This window comes from Parasteatoda tepidariorum, chromosome 1, assembly GCF_982258835.1.
Source record: "Parasteatoda tepidariorum strain Cologne lab strain chromosome 1, Ptep-v5.0, whole genome shotgun sequence".
Lineage (NCBI taxonomy): Eukaryota > Metazoa > Arthropoda > Arachnida > Araneae > Theridiidae > Parasteatoda > Parasteatoda tepidariorum.
This window is the reverse complement of record NC_141755.1, coordinates 850868-867959: the sequence shown is the minus strand read 5'-3', so window position 1 is coordinate 867959 and position 17092 is coordinate 850868. Positions and strand designations below refer to the sequence as shown.

The following is a 17092-nucleotide window of genomic DNA, read 5'->3' as shown; positions in this document are numbered from 1 at the left end:
GTTTTAAGTATAACTCAGAAATGTTTGTGTTATTAACAAAAAATATTAGGTATCATTAACATGGAATTATAGGGTATGAATAAGTATTAGATGGGAATAAGTATCAGTGAATTAAATCTCAGGTATTAACAAACAAGTGATATTATCACTCACATTTTCTAGTAGCTCTGTTCTGAGCAAGTGCATGCCCTTCAATGTTTTACTTTATAAACTTTCATATTAATTTTTTATTTATTCACAGTAAACTTCGTTTAATAAATTCTTACTTCTGTAATTAAATTTAGTGAAATTTAGTTCTTTTTTAATATTGTTTATTTTATATTATTATTCCCTTTGGTGCTCTTTATTCACCCATCTTTTTTTATTGGTCATTTTCTTAAAAATTTGACAGATGTTTGATCGGTATTTTATGGTACACTTCTTTAAATCTTTAGATGCTCAGTCCAGCATGTAAGCAGTATAAAATATGATACCAGCAAAAGTATAGTAGTAGCATGCTGGGCGGCATTTAATATTTATACAATGTATATGATTCATTGGAATTTTTACTTTTCTCAGGCATAGTGAGCAATATAATTTTTGAGCCCTGTTGGAGTTGATAAGAGTAATCAACAGTTGTACAGCTTTTTATAAAACAAGAGCGACTAAAAAAAAAAAGAAATTTTTTTTTGCAAAGGTAGTAAGCTGGGCCAGGTTAGCCTGGTTAATAGAGCACTGGGTCCATGTCCAAGAGGTGGTGGGATCGATCCCCGTTGACTGAAGACTCCACGTGTAGTAAATGGTGACTAATGCATGTTAAATCTGTTGAGTCACAAAGTCCTCCATGTTCCCATGACAAATTATACCTCTGGGGGTACTAATCCAGGAGTTTCCTTGTCTTCTGAATTGGTTCAAAATTGCAAGGCTATAGAGTTGAACATTGATAGTCGTAAACCCAAAATTGGGTCGGCTGTTCAATGACGGTTATAAAATAAAATAAAAGGTAGTAAACAATATTAACAATCTCGTTCACATGTACTGACGGTTTTTGTTTTATTAAAATTTATCTAATTATCCAAAATTTTACACTAAGTGTTTCTGCAATATATGCAAAACTTTTTAGAAAATCAATCAAACAATGAGAGGGATTCTAAAGATAGTTTTTGGGAAATAAAAATATCAACCTTTATTTTCAGACAGAATTTTCACCTTTAGACAATGTACAAATGTGTAAAAATGATATATAGAAAACATGCAATATATTTCCTTTACTTAAATTGATCGAATACATTTATAAATTATATTATTTTCTGAAATTTTAATTGTTCTGAATAATATGTTATTTCCTAAATTCTTACTTGAACATTTCATTATTATATAACTAGAATGTGCAAACTGTTTAAAAATTCGTTTTTATTGACGCTGTGGTTTATTTTTAACTGTAAAAAACATTTTTTATTAATCTTAAATGTGTTATCTCTGAATTTCTCTAACTGCAGGAACATTGCTACAATGAAGCAACAATTGAAAGGACTCAATATTAGCTTTGATTGGGACACAGTGAGCACTTTTTATTTTCTATAATTTTTTTACCTTATATATTTAAGTATTATATCATCATGGACTACAATTAAAATTATTTTATTTATTGAAATAAAATACCTATTGTACACCTATTGTTTGAAATAAGATTGGTTTATTGAAACATTTAGGGATTTTACTTAATTTTAATTTTTTTAAACATAATTAGTTCATTTATCTATATTTACATTTGCTTTAAAAAATATGCTTAATGTTTCTCTATGTCAGAAAATATTTTAGATTTCTAATTTCAGGTTTTTTTTGTCATTACCATTTGACTATTTTAGTTAGTGATAAGTTATTTTATTATTAGTAAAATTATATTAATGAATCGAGCAGAATTCTGATCCTAGTGATTCATTTTCGTAAACAAAATGTTTTGTCTACAGCCTTATATAGCAGCTAGTGTTTGTATCATTCAATTGACTTCAGTTATTTCTGAGCATTTTATTTTTAATAATTGTATTTTAAATATTATATATTTTTGTTTTAGGAACTAACTACCTGTGATGCATCTTATTATAAATGGACGCAATACTTATTCCTCTTGATGTTTGAAAAAGGATTGGCTTACAAAAAAGAAGTAATGCAGAATTAATTGTATTTAAGACATAATAAAGAAAATATTGTAAATGTCAGGATTACTTAAAATTTTTTAAAGTTTTTCTTTGATGTTTATTTGCTTTATCAGTTTTAAACTTTGGTAATGTAATTCTTCACTAATTTTCTTTAGTTTTCTTATGTGGCTGAATCATTTATAATTTTTTGCTTGTTCAATTTTAAGGCTCTTGTGAATTGGGATCCTGTCGATCAGACTGTTTTAGCCGATGAACAAGTTGATGAAAATGGTCGTTCTTGGCGATCTGGGTGCAAAGTTGAGAAGAGACGTCTCTCTCAATGGTTTTTGCGTACTTCTGAATTCTCTAAAGTACATATTATTTAGTGCTCTTAAACCTCTTTCATAAAAAAAGTTTTTTTTTTTAATTTAATGGTTTTAAAATACTCTTAAGAGTTTTGAACATAACTGACTTTCTTAATTTATAATGCTTTTTAAAGTAATAGTTTATGAATTGAAAAAGAGATTTCAATTTTAAAAAAGTGGTTTTAAAATTCAGCAATTTTTGTTTAAGTTTTAAGGATATGGATGGTATAGTGTATGTGCTATTTATATAATTTTGTGTTAAATAACTGTAACTTATTTACCATCTATTAAATTTAATATTAAGCCTGTTTTTAAAATTGAAACATCCATTTTTTTTAGTTTTTATTTTATTACTTTTTATTATTCTGCAAACCATGTAAAAAATCATTCTTTCTTGCACTGTTATGATTCATGTTTTGATTGTTTTAGTCAATAATTATTTTTATTACAAAAATAGATTGTGCAAAACGTATCTTCATTGATGCAGTTATTAATGTTATTTTGAGCTATAAAATTCACAAGGAGGCACAACTTATTATAGCTGTTAATAATAGGAGAATTTTGTGATGGAAAATGTTACAGATATGCATTTTAAAACAAATAAGCGAATCTGTAATGACTGAAAATCTTTTCTAATAAATTATAATGATTTATCCAATTTACTTTTCACTTGATTCATAAATTAATATTTTTTACTTCTTTTTTCTTTCAATTTCAAAAAACTTTAAGTGATTATCAATCATATATACACATATAGTCGAACCTCGATCGATTGTTTCCACGTCTTACGATTTCCCTAATAAATAAATTAATCTATTTTTTCAACCTTTTTTTGCATCAAGTACTAATTTTTTAAAAGTAAAACCATGGTTTTAATTAAAAATTAAGTCTATGTCTTTATTACTTTTCATACATTTTAAAATTATTATTTGATATTTTACGTTGCTCCACATTTGCCATTTTCCTGTATCTGTCAATCACAAAGAATAGTACTGTATAAATCGAGGTTCTACTGTATTATATTCAATTATTTAAAAATTCATTTCTTTATTTGATCTGTTTGATGAGAATTATATATGTTTTCTATTTATCTTCCATAGTATTAGATTTGTTTTCTAAAAGTTCTAATTTTTGTAGGATCTTTATGAAGGATTAAGTGATCCTAGTTTAGTGGAATGGAGAGATGCAATCAAAATTCAAAAACATTGGATTGGTGAACCTGATGGTTACATATTCCATTTCAAAGCCTTTCACAATGGGGAATATTTAAATGATGATTTCACAGTTTGGACAAATGCACCAGAACTGGTATATGGTGCTTCATTTGTGGGTGTCTCACCCAATCATCATTTTAATTCAACTGAGTTTGGAGGTGGTAAAGTTGGGTGTGATCAGAAATTGAATATCACTGTTCATAATCCTTTTAACGGCTTACATCTCCCAGTCATAGTCTCCGAAAATTTGGATCATAGTTCAGCTACTGATTCATTCTTAGGTATAGCTTTTATGGTTAATTCATCATGGTTTATAATATGTATTGATTATATTGTTATCACCTTTTTAACTCAAACATTAACAAATTGGCTTTTGTATTTATTATGTGAAAAATATTTATAAAGGGTTATTTATTAAATACTTTTCCCTGAAAAGTAACAAAAAAATTTTTTTTAATAAGATTTTTATTAGTTTGTTTATTTTTATTTATTTCATTTTGTCTCCTATTGTTAGCATTTTGTTAAAATAGCACCTATAAAAGAATTAAGGACTGATTATTTTAGTATACAATCTGAATTAATTTAGTTTTTCAATTTTCATTTGTAATACTGAATTCATTTTATTTGCTGAATTTTCAACAGATCATAAATGATTTAGTCTTTCCACCTTTCTTATTTGAGGCTTATTGTAAAAGATCCTAAATGTAATTGTATGTATCAGCTTACACTATGAAATTAATTTCTACATAGAATACCTAATTATCGTTTGTTTTAGGTGTTCCTGATTCTGATGATACAAAATTTACTAAATTTGTAACAAAACACAGAACTAATACTGTTGACATTGCTGACAACTCAAGCCGCTTAAAAAATTCTGGAGAGGTGATATTTGACATTTCCGTACTGAAAAAAATTTTCATTAAAAAGTGCTCTAATGTTATAAAAATCAAATTTTATTTAAAACATTTTAACATTTATTTTTCATGCATATTTTAAAATGTAATGCAATGTTTGTTTTTCTTTTTTATGTATGTACACAATTCTATTTAATTCAAAAATATTGAAATTATCCATGCTGATATATGCACTTTATATATTTACTAGTAAAAATAATGGATGTTTTTTTTTTGATTATTAACAATGTTGGAATTTAATTTCCTGCTACAAAATTTTATTTTGGTATGATATATTATTATATATTATATATAATGTATTATTCATACATCATAATGCAAAATTACTTCACTTGAGTTAAGCATAGTTATAAAAACCTTTGCTAATTTTCTGTGACTTCATGTGAATTTTTTCAAAAATATGTTATTGTTTATTTTAAAATATGTTTTGTAAATTTTAATATGTTCATAAAATTTTTGTGTTTCTAATGGCTTTTCGGTTAAATTAAACTCGCCAGCCTTTTTGGTTAAGTTAAACTCGCCTTTTGCGAATGTAATGGAGGTGCACCTTTTTTTTTTGACAAGAGAGCACTGCAGGGATGAAAGTGCATCTTCACTCAGAAACCCACACAGAGGGAAAAGCACCACACATTCATGAAACCACTTTCTCAATTTAGACATAAATCTGACCCCCTGAATGACTTTTTATCTAATGATGGTATCTTCACATTCTAGGATTCAATCTTTTATGGTTTGAAGAAGTGATCTTAAATAGTCTAAATAATTAGTGCAGACAATATTTTAAGGTAAGAAATAAGACACAAAGCATACCTTCTTTGAAGAAACATACCTTTTTTTCAATGGATTCAGATTTCTGACCCCCAGAATATAGGGCTAGCTGCAATCTGGGAAATATGGTTCCCATAGTTTAATCAGGAGAGCGATCCAAAGTTTCCACACCTTAACGTTAATTTTACTTTTTGTGTATTTTGCCATATTTCAAAAACTTTTTAAGTGAATTGAAAAAATTTTACTCACAATTATAAAATTAATTTATCTAAAGATGCAAAAAATACATTTTAGTAAATGTTTTTTACTTCTTTAATAAGAGTAAAAAAAATGTTTTGTGAATTGTAAGGTATGCAATTTTTTACATCATTTTAAAATATGTAATTTTGCATGGCAAAATACAAAACTTCAGCGAAATCATATGGATAGTGCCTGAAAAATCCAATTTTAAAGAAGTCGTTTATTTAAAATCCAATTTCTCATCAACTATTCAACCGATTTCGCTGAAAATCTCCTTTTTGCCATGTAAAATAATATACTTTAAAATGATGTAAAAGATTACAATTCGAAATTTTTTCAACTCTTATTAAATAAAATAAGAAGTATTTACCAAAATGTATTTTTTGCATTTGTCTTTGGATAAACGAATTTTATGATTGTATGCATAAAGTTTTCAATTGCTCTTAAAAGTTCTTGAAATATGGTGAAATACGCAAAAAGTGAAATTAACATTAAAGGGTCCAACCTTTGGACATCTCTCCTGATAAAACTATGGGGGTCACATCAGTGCCGTAACTTCACCTCTCGGGGCCCTGGGGCAAAAATTTTTGGCGGAGGCCCTTTCAAAAACTTTCACTACTCCATCTCTAATCGTCATTTTAGCTATTTATGTATTATGTTAACGAATATGTTTATGAAAACAAGTTATTTGTACGCATATAAATTGGATAACAAAACATTTTAAGTTTTCCACATGGCAAAATACAAAATTTCAGCTAAATCGATTAATCCTGGGAAATTAAATTTTAAAAAAGTCGTACTTATAAAACTCAATTTCTCAAGAACTAATCAACCAATTTCGCTCTAATTTTGTATTTTCCATGTGGAATTAGATACTTTAAAATGATTTAAAAAATATATATATATATGCTTTGCGATTCAAAAGTTTTCAGACTATTATTGTCCCGTAGTGGACTGATCGTTAAGACACGGTTCCCAGTAGATCACCGAAGTCAAGCCTCACTGGCTGCGGTCAGTGTGCGGGTGTGTGACCACTTGGATCAGTCTGCGTAGGGACCGAGGGTGTGCGGTATTGGTCCTCGTTAAACTGTTCTACCATAATAATGCTCGACTTCGCGTGCAGGTCACCAGGCTACCGAAGCGGGGCTGCCAAACCCCTCTGTAGAGGATCAAACCTCAAGGGATGTTTCCCAGACCGTCGCCAATAGCCTATTGTGTAGCACTAATGCAACGTAAATGATCAACAACATCAGACTATTAAATAAAAAATACTAAATATTTACTAAAAGTTATTTTTTGCATGGAATTATCTTTAGATAAAAGAATTTTCTAATAGTGAGCAAAAATTTTTCAATTCCCTTAACATTTGGGGGTCCAAACTTTGGATAGCTCACCCGACCCAACTATTGGGACCATATTTCCCAGATTACAGCTACCTATATTACGGGGGTTAGAAAATCGAATCTGTTGAGCAAAAGTAATGTTTATTCAGGGAAAGTATGTTTTTGTGTCTGATTGCGTAACTTAAAATAAAATATCATGCACTAATTAATTTGCATATTTGAAGTCACACCCTCGAACTATTAAGATGGAGTCCTAGAACGTGAAGATCCGATCATTAAATTAAAAGTTATTCAGGATGGTACGTTTTTGGTTCACTGCACGTAAATGTTTCCAATTTACGGCATCTCACCGAGGAAATGACTAGGGGGAAAAAAGACTATTCATGTTGTCTTCTCTTGTCCCCCTTGCCCACAGTAGCCTCCTTTTCCTATAAATATAATGCTAATCATAAAATACCAATTTTATAAACCAGATGAATCCGGTTACTATACCGTTAGGAAGGTCTTTTCAAGACAAAATCATTATAATAATTAAAATTATTTAATTTCAAATCTAAAAGTTTTTGATCGCGTTATGGAAACTGAAGGAAATTATAGACTTTTTTTTCTGTCGGCACATATATCCACATTTTAAAAAATCCTAATTGAAAAAATAAACAGAAATTGTTTCTCTATATTCATCGATTAACAAAAAACAAAGTTGCTTTACTCCAATATGGACAGGTCCCTAGAAAATATAGCTATATTTTGAAAAGAATTCGTTCTTGAATATTTGGCCTATGTATTCATGACGCCTTGTAATCATATCGATGGTTCAAAACTAAAAGGACATTTCTGCACTCACTTCTCATTCAAATAACATGAGAAGATCGTGCAGAAGTGTCGTTTTAGTTTTGAACCAACGATATGTGGCAAAATTATGACAAAGAGTAATAGTTTTTTTTTTTTTTTTTTAATGAAAGAAAAATGATAAAAAATCAAAGCATATTTGCTGAAAAAAAAATTCTTTTTAATGGTTTGTCATGGCAATGAATTTTACTTGCTACGGATTTCTAAGTTGATGTTCATAGCTTTTTTATTAAATTAAATATGATTTTTTTTATGTAAAATAAAGATTGCATTTCATTTTTTAATGAAAACAAAGTTATTAAACACCCTAAAAATTCGAAGTTCCAATTTAAAAAATTTAAAGATCTTAATAATTCAAAAAATATAAAATCAGAACAAAATCCATGCACACAATAAACAGTAAAATTATCAATTAAAGTACTATACAAATTAAATTTCATATACGAACATAAAAAAAAGCAACTTTTATGTTACCATTCTTATAAAAGAATTCTAACAGTATATAAATATAAAATTTAAATGTATTAAATGAGTTAATGCAAACATTTACTACTTACCTCCTTATAAATAAATTTACATTTGGTTTTCTTGTTTTCCAAAGAAATTTTTTATTAAGAATGGGAATTATTGATATCACGATTTATGTTTGAAAAAAAGTTGCAAATAATTTTAAAAACTCTTAATTAAAGTTAAATTTTAATTTCAAAAATTGAACAAAACAAAAGGTAACAGAAAATTTACATCTCAAATAAAAATGGTTAATTTAAATGACGCAATTAAATGAGTTAAAAACTGGAATTTAACTGCAACGTTTTACGTTTGTCTCAGAAAAAATCTCTTGACAAAATGACCTAAGTAAATGTTAACAAGAGTCATCCCCTTGGATCCCTTAAAAGCTTACATCCGTTTTCCTAGAACATCTAGATAATTTCTAGTTTAAGACAACTTAAGGGACATATAGATGGTACTGTAAATATATGACATTTTATAAAAGCACGAAAGAGCCCAGTGTCATAAAAATGATTAAGGCAATTTTAAGACGGAAAAGGTCATTTTCCCATGGTGTAAAAGGAGATGGCTATTTTTTGAGGAGTCAGATAACTGTGGGTCAACTCTGTGGGGGGTATGAAGGTTTAAACACCTTCATACCACCCACAGTCAAAAGATGCTTTCAAATATATCTATTAGTCTCAGTGTAGAATGCATTTTTCAGGATGCAAAACAGTGGTGCTTATTTTAGTTTTCTAAACACTTGTTATGTTTTTTTATGATGTGCTCCTCTTCTCTTTTCGTGTTTTTGTTTTAAATTTTTTTAATAAATTAAAAGTTGTAATATGTAGAAAAAAATTGAAACAAAACCGAAGCATTTTTCTTGGGGGGGGGGGATTTCTATTTCAATTTGAAAAATAGCTATCAAATTGGAAAAAAAAGTAATTTCTTTTTCTGAAATTCTCAATTCTGTTTTACTTTATTATAGCGAATGTCAAATTTTCAGAAGGGGAGGCTAAAGTTTTCGATTTGGAAAATAGCTTTAAAGTCGAAAATAAGAGTTAAATATAAATTTCACTCGACTTTATTCTTGCGAATGTCTGAAATTCAGAAGGTGAAGTATATTCTTCACCCCCTCACTTTAAGAAGAAAATAAAATTTTCTTTTTGAAAAATAGCTTCAAAGTGTTTTTTTGTTGTTTTTTTTAAAAAAAAAAAAAACAATTTTACTGGACTTTATTATTTCAAATGTCTAAATTTCTGAAGATACAAAATTTTTTTTAGCCCCCCTTACTTTATACCAGAAGAAATTAAAGTTTTATATCCCCTTACTATAATTTAAGAGGAAAATGAAGTTTTTTATTTGGAAAATATCGTCGAAGTTATGAAACAAAACAAGTTTTTTCTTCAAAAATTTTCAACTTTACTTGATTTTATTCTATTAATGCCTAAATTTCAAAAAATGAGAAGCAAATTTTTCGCCCCCTTACTTTTATTTCAGAAGAAAATAAAGCTTTCTATTTGGAAAATGGATTCAAAGATGACATATTTTTTTTTAGTTACCAATTTTTATTATTTTTGAGCACTTTGAAATTTCAGTAGGGGCGAAAAACTATGTTCGCCCCCTCATTACTATTTCGGTAGAAAATAGAGTAAAAGTTGGAAATAAAATACTTTTTCTACTTTTACTTTACTTTTTCAAAAGTCAAAAAACATATTAATCGCCCATAACAGAATAACTTGATGTATAATCTTCAAAGCTGAAAAAGAATAGCTTTTTTTTCCCTCTAAAATTACCTATTTTACTAGACTTCGTCTTGGCGAATAACTAAATATAAGAAGAGGCAAGACACATAAATGTTAGAGGAATATAAAGTTTTCTATTTCAAAAATAGCTTCAAAATTGAAAAAATTTTTTTTTTTTAAATTACTGATTTTACTTGACTTTATTTTTGTGAGTGTCTAAATTTCAGGAGGGGTGAAACGCATTGTTTGCCCCATCATCTAAATTTTAGAGGGGCCCTCTGCCACTGGGTCTGACGCAATCAACTACATGCAGCTGTGGCCTTTCCCCTTCTCTGCAAAGCATGTTTGTTCTTTTAAGAAAGGGAAATAATTTGTGAAAAGGTGTTTTACCGTTTTTTACCCTTCCCTTTATGTTATAGTAGGTACGCAATTACAAAAAAGAAAATTTTCATCAACACTATCTTAACACAATTTCTTTCCCACATATATATAATTAGAGTGCTTTATTTTGAAAAAAAACAAACATGATGTGGTCTCTTCATATGAGGCCCCCTTGACCGTCGGGGCCCCGGGGCGATGCCCCGGCGTAGTTACGGCCCTGGGTCACATTTCCCAAATTGGGACAACCTCCTATATTTTGAAAGTGGCCGAGCGGTTAGCGTGCCTGACTGCGAAGCCAATGTCTGCTGGTTCGAATCCCTCTCTGGGCATGGATGTTTCTCTCTGTATGTTGTCCTCTGTTGTGTGTGAATGTGACCTACCCTATGAACGGGTTTGTGGCAGTGTGGCGTGGGTAATGTTGCTCGCCTCCGTGACTTAGGTTCACAGGTGCCCACTGGGTAACGTTAAACGAGCAACACTTCCGGCATCTTCCAAGGTGGAAAACGAGAGTTCAAGTACCTGCTGTTATTTGAAAAAGAAAATAATATTTTGAAAGTAAAAAATCCGAATCGGTTGAAAAAAAAATTATGTTTATTCAGTGAAAGTATGTTTTTGTGTCTGATTTCTTAACTTAAAACATCGTCTGCATTGCACTAATTATTTAGCATATTTAAGGTCATCCCCTGGAACCATTTAAGACTGAGTCCTAGGATGTGAAGATCTGCTCATTAGATCAAAAGCACTCTACATTACATTCTTTCAGCGGGCCTTAATGGAGTTGAGAATCGAACTCCAGCTCTTCTGCACCAGAGTTCAATTCTCTAACCATTGGCCTACCTTGGCCCTGAACATATAAGATAAAAATTAAATATGACATTTGAAATAAAGTTTGGCTCTTATTATAGAACATTAATATATTTTTTTATATAAATGAAATTTTGGAAACATTGAAATAAATTTATTAGTTAAAATAGTGTATGCTTTTTTTCCGCTTTCTTTTAATGTTTAGAAAAAAAAGAAAACAAATTGCTCTCAAGAGTAAGGTATTCTCTTTCAACTTATAAAATATCATGCGAATAGCATGCTTAGTTTAAAGTTTTTTTTCCTTTTATCTTTTAGTTATCTGGGTTGAGTAGAGAAGAAGCCAAAAGTAAAATTCTTGATGTTGCTCAAAGACTTAATGTGAAAGTTTATAAAGCAAGTAAAAAGCTAAGAGATTGGCTAATATCTCGTCAACGCTACTGGGGCACTCCTATACCAGTCATTTACTGCACATCCTGTAAAGTAAGTAAGTTTTAGTTCTGTTTATTTGTTTATTATTATTTTTTCGATCGAGGCAATATATTGCTGCATGTTAACAAAGTTGGAAATATTACCTGCTAGCTTCATGTATTTGTTTATCATTGGGCTTACAGCATAATTTTCTATTAAATATTTCAAAGAAGCCTAATAAGGGAGAAAATTGAAATTCATATATTTTTTTTAAATATTTCCTAAGCAGCAGAAATACTTTGGAAAGTATCATGCACTTTCCAAAGTATTAAAGATTAGTCAAATGAAAATTTTTATTAATGGATTAATAATGATGGAGTTTGGGAGTTGGAAACTAAGGTTTTTCAGTGTAACTACTAGGGGATCATTCACTAATTAGTTTTAAAGTTATTTAAATTGAGGTTTCTATTGTCAGATTTGCTCTTGTATTCTTTCATATTTATTTTACTAGATTTATTTGTAAGTAGTAGCATAATTTATTAAAAAAAATTATTTTACATTCTATTATTCCAAGAAAATTTGAACATATTTTTAAATGCTATATTTATTATCTGCTGATCTCTTAGTATTAATTATAATTAATTAATTAAAGAAGCAATCTTATCTGACTAAATTATTTTTTTCTCATTGCGATTCTAAAAATATAGATTTGCTCAAAAAAAATTTTTATTCAGAAAAAGTGAGATTTTGTGTTTTAAAAAAAATATGAAGTGCTATGGCTCAAACATTTACCTTTCCATGTAAACTATAAAAATTTTTAATGTTCCTCCTTTGCATGAAGAAAATAAAATATTTGAAATTGGATTATTAAATAATAAGTTATTAATAGTACAGTGACCTTCCAGAAAAGCCCACCTTTTTGTATTGACCTCCTCCTTTTATGGCAACTTTTGGGAGACGTGGAATTTTTTTCTTGGACTCTGTGAATTTTTAAGAGAGATCATCAAAACCTCTCCCAACAACCAGGCAAACTTCCACACCAAATGCTAAAAAGTCAACTAAGGAAACAAAAAATATAAAATATTAAAAAAATGATCAAAATATTTTATTTTATAACTTCAATGAATAACCGATCCAATCTTAAGTTTACGACTACCAATGTTCAACTCCATAGTCTTGTAATTTATTTTTAAGAAAAATTACAAGACTATAAAGTATGAAGACGATAGAGTTGTAATTTTGAATCCAATCCAAAAGACAAGGGAGCTCCAGGATCAAGTATTGGGATAAATTTTTCTTTCATGGAGGACTTTTTGATGGAACTAACCTAGATTTCCGTTACAGGGAGAGGCAAACCTTCATTAGTTAGTCTCATGCCCATTTTATCAAATGGACTCTTATTATGCTTTGACATTCGAGCTTCTTATCAGAATCGTGCCTTTCTCCTGTGGGAAGAACATTATCCTCTACTGGAAAAAACACAGTTGTGGGTAAGATGAATTTCACTAACCCAAAAGGATACTTTCATTTTCAATGACAAGATTAAAATAAGTACGATGAGAACTTGGCAGAGCAATGGGGACAGCGTAGAGCCTATGTGGTAGCATTGATATATGGAATCTCAGTTGTGAAGGTGGTGTTAAAATTCTGATAGGTTTCTTACAAAAGGGAAATATTAAAAAAGGGAAGGAAAATAGATTTTGGTCAATTAAGTATCTAGGGCATGATTTTGCTCATTTGAAGGAACTGGACGTTTTCAAGTGCCACTAATTATTTTATTGCTTAAATTTCACTGCGGTAAAATGTCCAAAGAAAAAAGTTTATCTCTCGCTTGAACAAAAGATAGAGGTGAAATTATTGCATGAAAAAGAGGATTCAGAAAAAAATTTATCAAAGATATTCAACTGTGACAGGGCACAAATAAATAAAAATCTGAAGGAAAAGGCAGCTATGAAAAAAAATGAAAAAGTTTAATGTCTGAGATGTGAAACATATGCATCAAGAGAAACTTCCAGACTTAAATGTGGTCTTGTTTGAAAGGTTTAAAACTGTGAGAGTAAAAAAAAATTAAATAAATAAAAATCCCAGAAACGGGACCCGTTATAAAGAAAAAAGCGCTGAAAATCGCTGACATGCTTGAAATCAAAAATTTTTCGGCGATTAACGGGTAGCTTAAAGAATTTCACAATAGGTATAACTTGGTTTTTTATGCATCGTTTGGTGAAACAGATATTGATGAAAAAGACTGAATGACAAGATTGCCTCTTTAACTTGCTGGATAGGATGATAAAGATATTTTAAGCATGGACAAAACAGGACTATTATTTTGGGCATTGCCACCAAACAGTTTAATGTTTAAATCCATAGAGGCAAGAGGTGGTAAGTCACTAAAAGAGAGAGTTACGATTGCATTTCGGGTAATTGCTGCATATGACAAGTAGAAACACTTTGTTAGAAAGGCTGCAAAGCCACAGTTTTAGGAGAGGGGAAAAAAACCAACACATGGAAATCTAATAGGAAAGCTTGGATATCAAGTGCGATTTTTGAAAAATGGTTACAAAGCTTAGATGCGAAGATCGCAAGGTAGAAAAGTACTGTTGCTCATTGATGATAACACATGTCACTCTTATAACATAAAATTGAAGAGTGTAAAAATAGTATTTTTGCCACTAGTGGGAGATGGCAGCTTTTGGATAAAAGCATTATCAAGATAGAGTTCAGTCACTTGATTCTAAAATCTATTATTGATTTTTTTGGAGAACTGTACCACTGCAAATTTGAAAAAAAAAATCTGTTGCTGATGCAGTGTTTGGAAAGAAGTCGATGTCTAACTTTCAAAAATTGTTTTGCTTCTTGTGACGAATTCAACACTCGAAGTTATTCATGTGAGGGTGAAGTAAGACAACTTTTTCTTATTTGTAATGTAGGGTATGATTCCAAATCAGCTGAGTACTCAATGTTGTGACGATTGAAATGGAGATCGGGAAGGGCGTCTGTTCCACAGTTTCATAATTCCAGTGAGATAATTTTGTTTTATTTTTAAAGTTTTTTTTATCAGTAAATAGTGACCGAATAAACAAGGAATTATGTTTTTGCTCTCATTCTGATAGTAAAAATGACGAGAATGAATGTTTAGAGTTACTATTAACAGCACTACAAACTCAGAAATAGATCAACAACAGTCAGAGTGCACTAAAGAATCAATGATTTATTTTTCGAGTTGAAAGCTAAATTAGAAAAAGAAGTTATTTTAAAAATAGTTAATAAGCATCTCAAACAAGCAAACCACTTCTCATTTTTTAAAGCTAACTAATTTTTATGCTATAAAATGAAATGTAAATTTAAACAAAAAAAGTATAACTTTTTCTTTATTTGAAATAGTTCTGACATTCATAATTGGTAAATTTATTTTTACACATAATTTAATCAGTAAGGGTCATTTTTATGGACGCTAAATATCATTCTTCCATCCGGCTTTTACAATGTTAACATAGGTGGTATTTTCACACCAAGAAAATGACACTGAGTAAAATTAAAATCACTTGCAAAAAATCACGCACCTATAATGTAATTTTAAAGTCAATTAAGGTAACCCCTGGTCTTCCTTAGGGGTTTTCAGTTGAGATGCTTTTTTTTTTTCGAAAATAACTTTTAACTCTAAAACTAAATCATTGATAGCATCGTCTTTAGTGCACTCTGACTACTGTAATATGAGGTTGTCAGTTTCTTTCAGAGATAGTCAAAAAGAGTTCTCTTAATAAGATCCACTCACAAATATTTTTAATGCATTTTAATCTACTTATTTGTTTTGTTAATATTTTTTCGTGTTTCCTTGTTTTAACTTTTCCGCATTTTGTACGGAGGTCTGCACAGTCACTGGGAGAGGTTTTGATGGTCTCTCTTAAAGGTAATCTTCAACATAAAGTCTAATGAAAGTGGTCTTTAAATAGAGGAGGTAACTGCACAGAGATTGTCTTTTCTGGACTGTGTACATAAAGAATTACAGCAAAATTTAATAATTTTTTTCACCATTTTGTTTTAATGATATTATTTTATTGGCTCCCTTTATTGTTTTAATTTATTTATTAATCTATTAATTTTTATCTTTTTATCTTCTTTCATTTAATTATTATTATAATCATTATATAGTGTGCTGCTCATAAAAGTTCTGCTAATTATGAAATTGTTGAAAATTTCTTCTGCAATTTGCATTTATAATTTAATATTTTACTGATTTATGTAAAGAGTAGCTGTAGAATAATCTTTAAAATTATCGCCGTTGTAAAATTAAAAATTGTTATGTCATTGCCATTATATTTTAGGTTGTACCTGTTGATAAACAAGACTTACCCGTTCAGCTCCCAGAACTTGTAGAATTTAGTGGAAAATCTAGTTCTCTGAAAGCGGCCCAGGATTGGGCAAATGTTAAGTGCCCAAGGTATGTTTTTATAAGATATAATTAGATTTCTTTTTGACAAAATGTTCGCGGTTAGTCAGATTATTTTCTGAATTTGAATGGCTTGAATTCAGTAACATGCATTTTATCCTGTAAGCCATATTTGAAAGATAACCATATTACTTCTATATAAATTAGTTTTATGTGAAATTTCGGTGAGGCAACATAATAATCTTTCTTATCAATTATTGTTAATAAATATATAAATAACAATAAGTATTGTTAATGACACTTCAGCATTCATTTTAATCAAACCTTCTTTGAAATGTTGAAGTTTCAAGTTGCACAGCTGCTGATTTTTACGCTTTTTTACTTAAAACTTTTATGTGAGATCTATGACAATGTAGTTTAAGGCCCTAAAGGAGAAATATTTTTGAAATTTTTTATTTAGCTAAAGTTTAAAAAATATCTGGAACCACAATTTTCTGATCAGTACTTGGCTGGTGGGATTTCTGGTATTTATTTATGCAATAGTTTTCTATTGAAAACAGTGACTAATAAAGTGAATTTACTTATCAACACACACATATGAGCAAACATGTATGAGTTCTTAATTAGATAAATAGTGTTAACTATTGACCAACTTTTATGATTTTTATGAAAGACCCTTTTCTAATAAAAGTTTTTGCAGTTATACAAAATACTATTTTAAGAACAGATATTTTTAAACAATATTTATAATTTTTTCTGCATCAAAATTTCCAGAAATTTTTTCTTCTTATATTTAGTTGAGATTTTAGAAAATTTATAATAGATTAAATTGCTAATAACTGTACATATAACTGTTAATATGTTTTTTTTATTAGGTGTGGTTGTCCTGCTAAAAGAGAAACAGATACGATGGATACATTTGTTGATAGTTCATGGTATTTTTTACGATATTTAGATGTAGAGAATCAGTCACTACCATTCAGTGTTGATAAAGTTAATAAAAACATGCCTGTCGATTTGTATATTGGAGGCAAAGAGCATGGTAATATACTATGTAGCTAATAAAAA

General features: G+C 29.3%; 1 protein-coding gene across 4 annotated transcripts in view; it reads left to right on the top strand.

The window, feature by feature from the left end:
• LeuRS-m (Leucyl-tRNA synthetase, mitochondrial) overlaps positions 1-17092 on the top strand; it is a 46622-nt gene that overhangs the window by 8108 nt on the left and 21422 nt on the right. For 3 of the 4 annotated variants that reach the window (XM_043046584.3, XM_043046588.3, XM_043046593.3), the window contains 8 exons: positions 1479-1539; positions 2054-2143; positions 2345-2488; positions 3620-3977; positions 4472-4578; positions 11545-11709; positions 15960-16075; positions 16900-17066. In XM_043046584.3, the coding sequence (XP_042902518.2) occupies positions 1479-1539; positions 2054-2143; positions 2345-2488; positions 3620-3977; positions 4472-4578; positions 11545-11709; positions 15960-16075; positions 16900-17066 (1208 nt within the window). The remainder of the gene's footprint in view (positions 1-1478; positions 1540-2053; positions 2144-2344; positions 2489-3619; positions 3978-4471; positions 4579-11544; positions 11710-15959; positions 16076-16899; positions 17067-17092) is intronic. The other variant, XM_043046585.3, reaches the window with a different exon arrangement.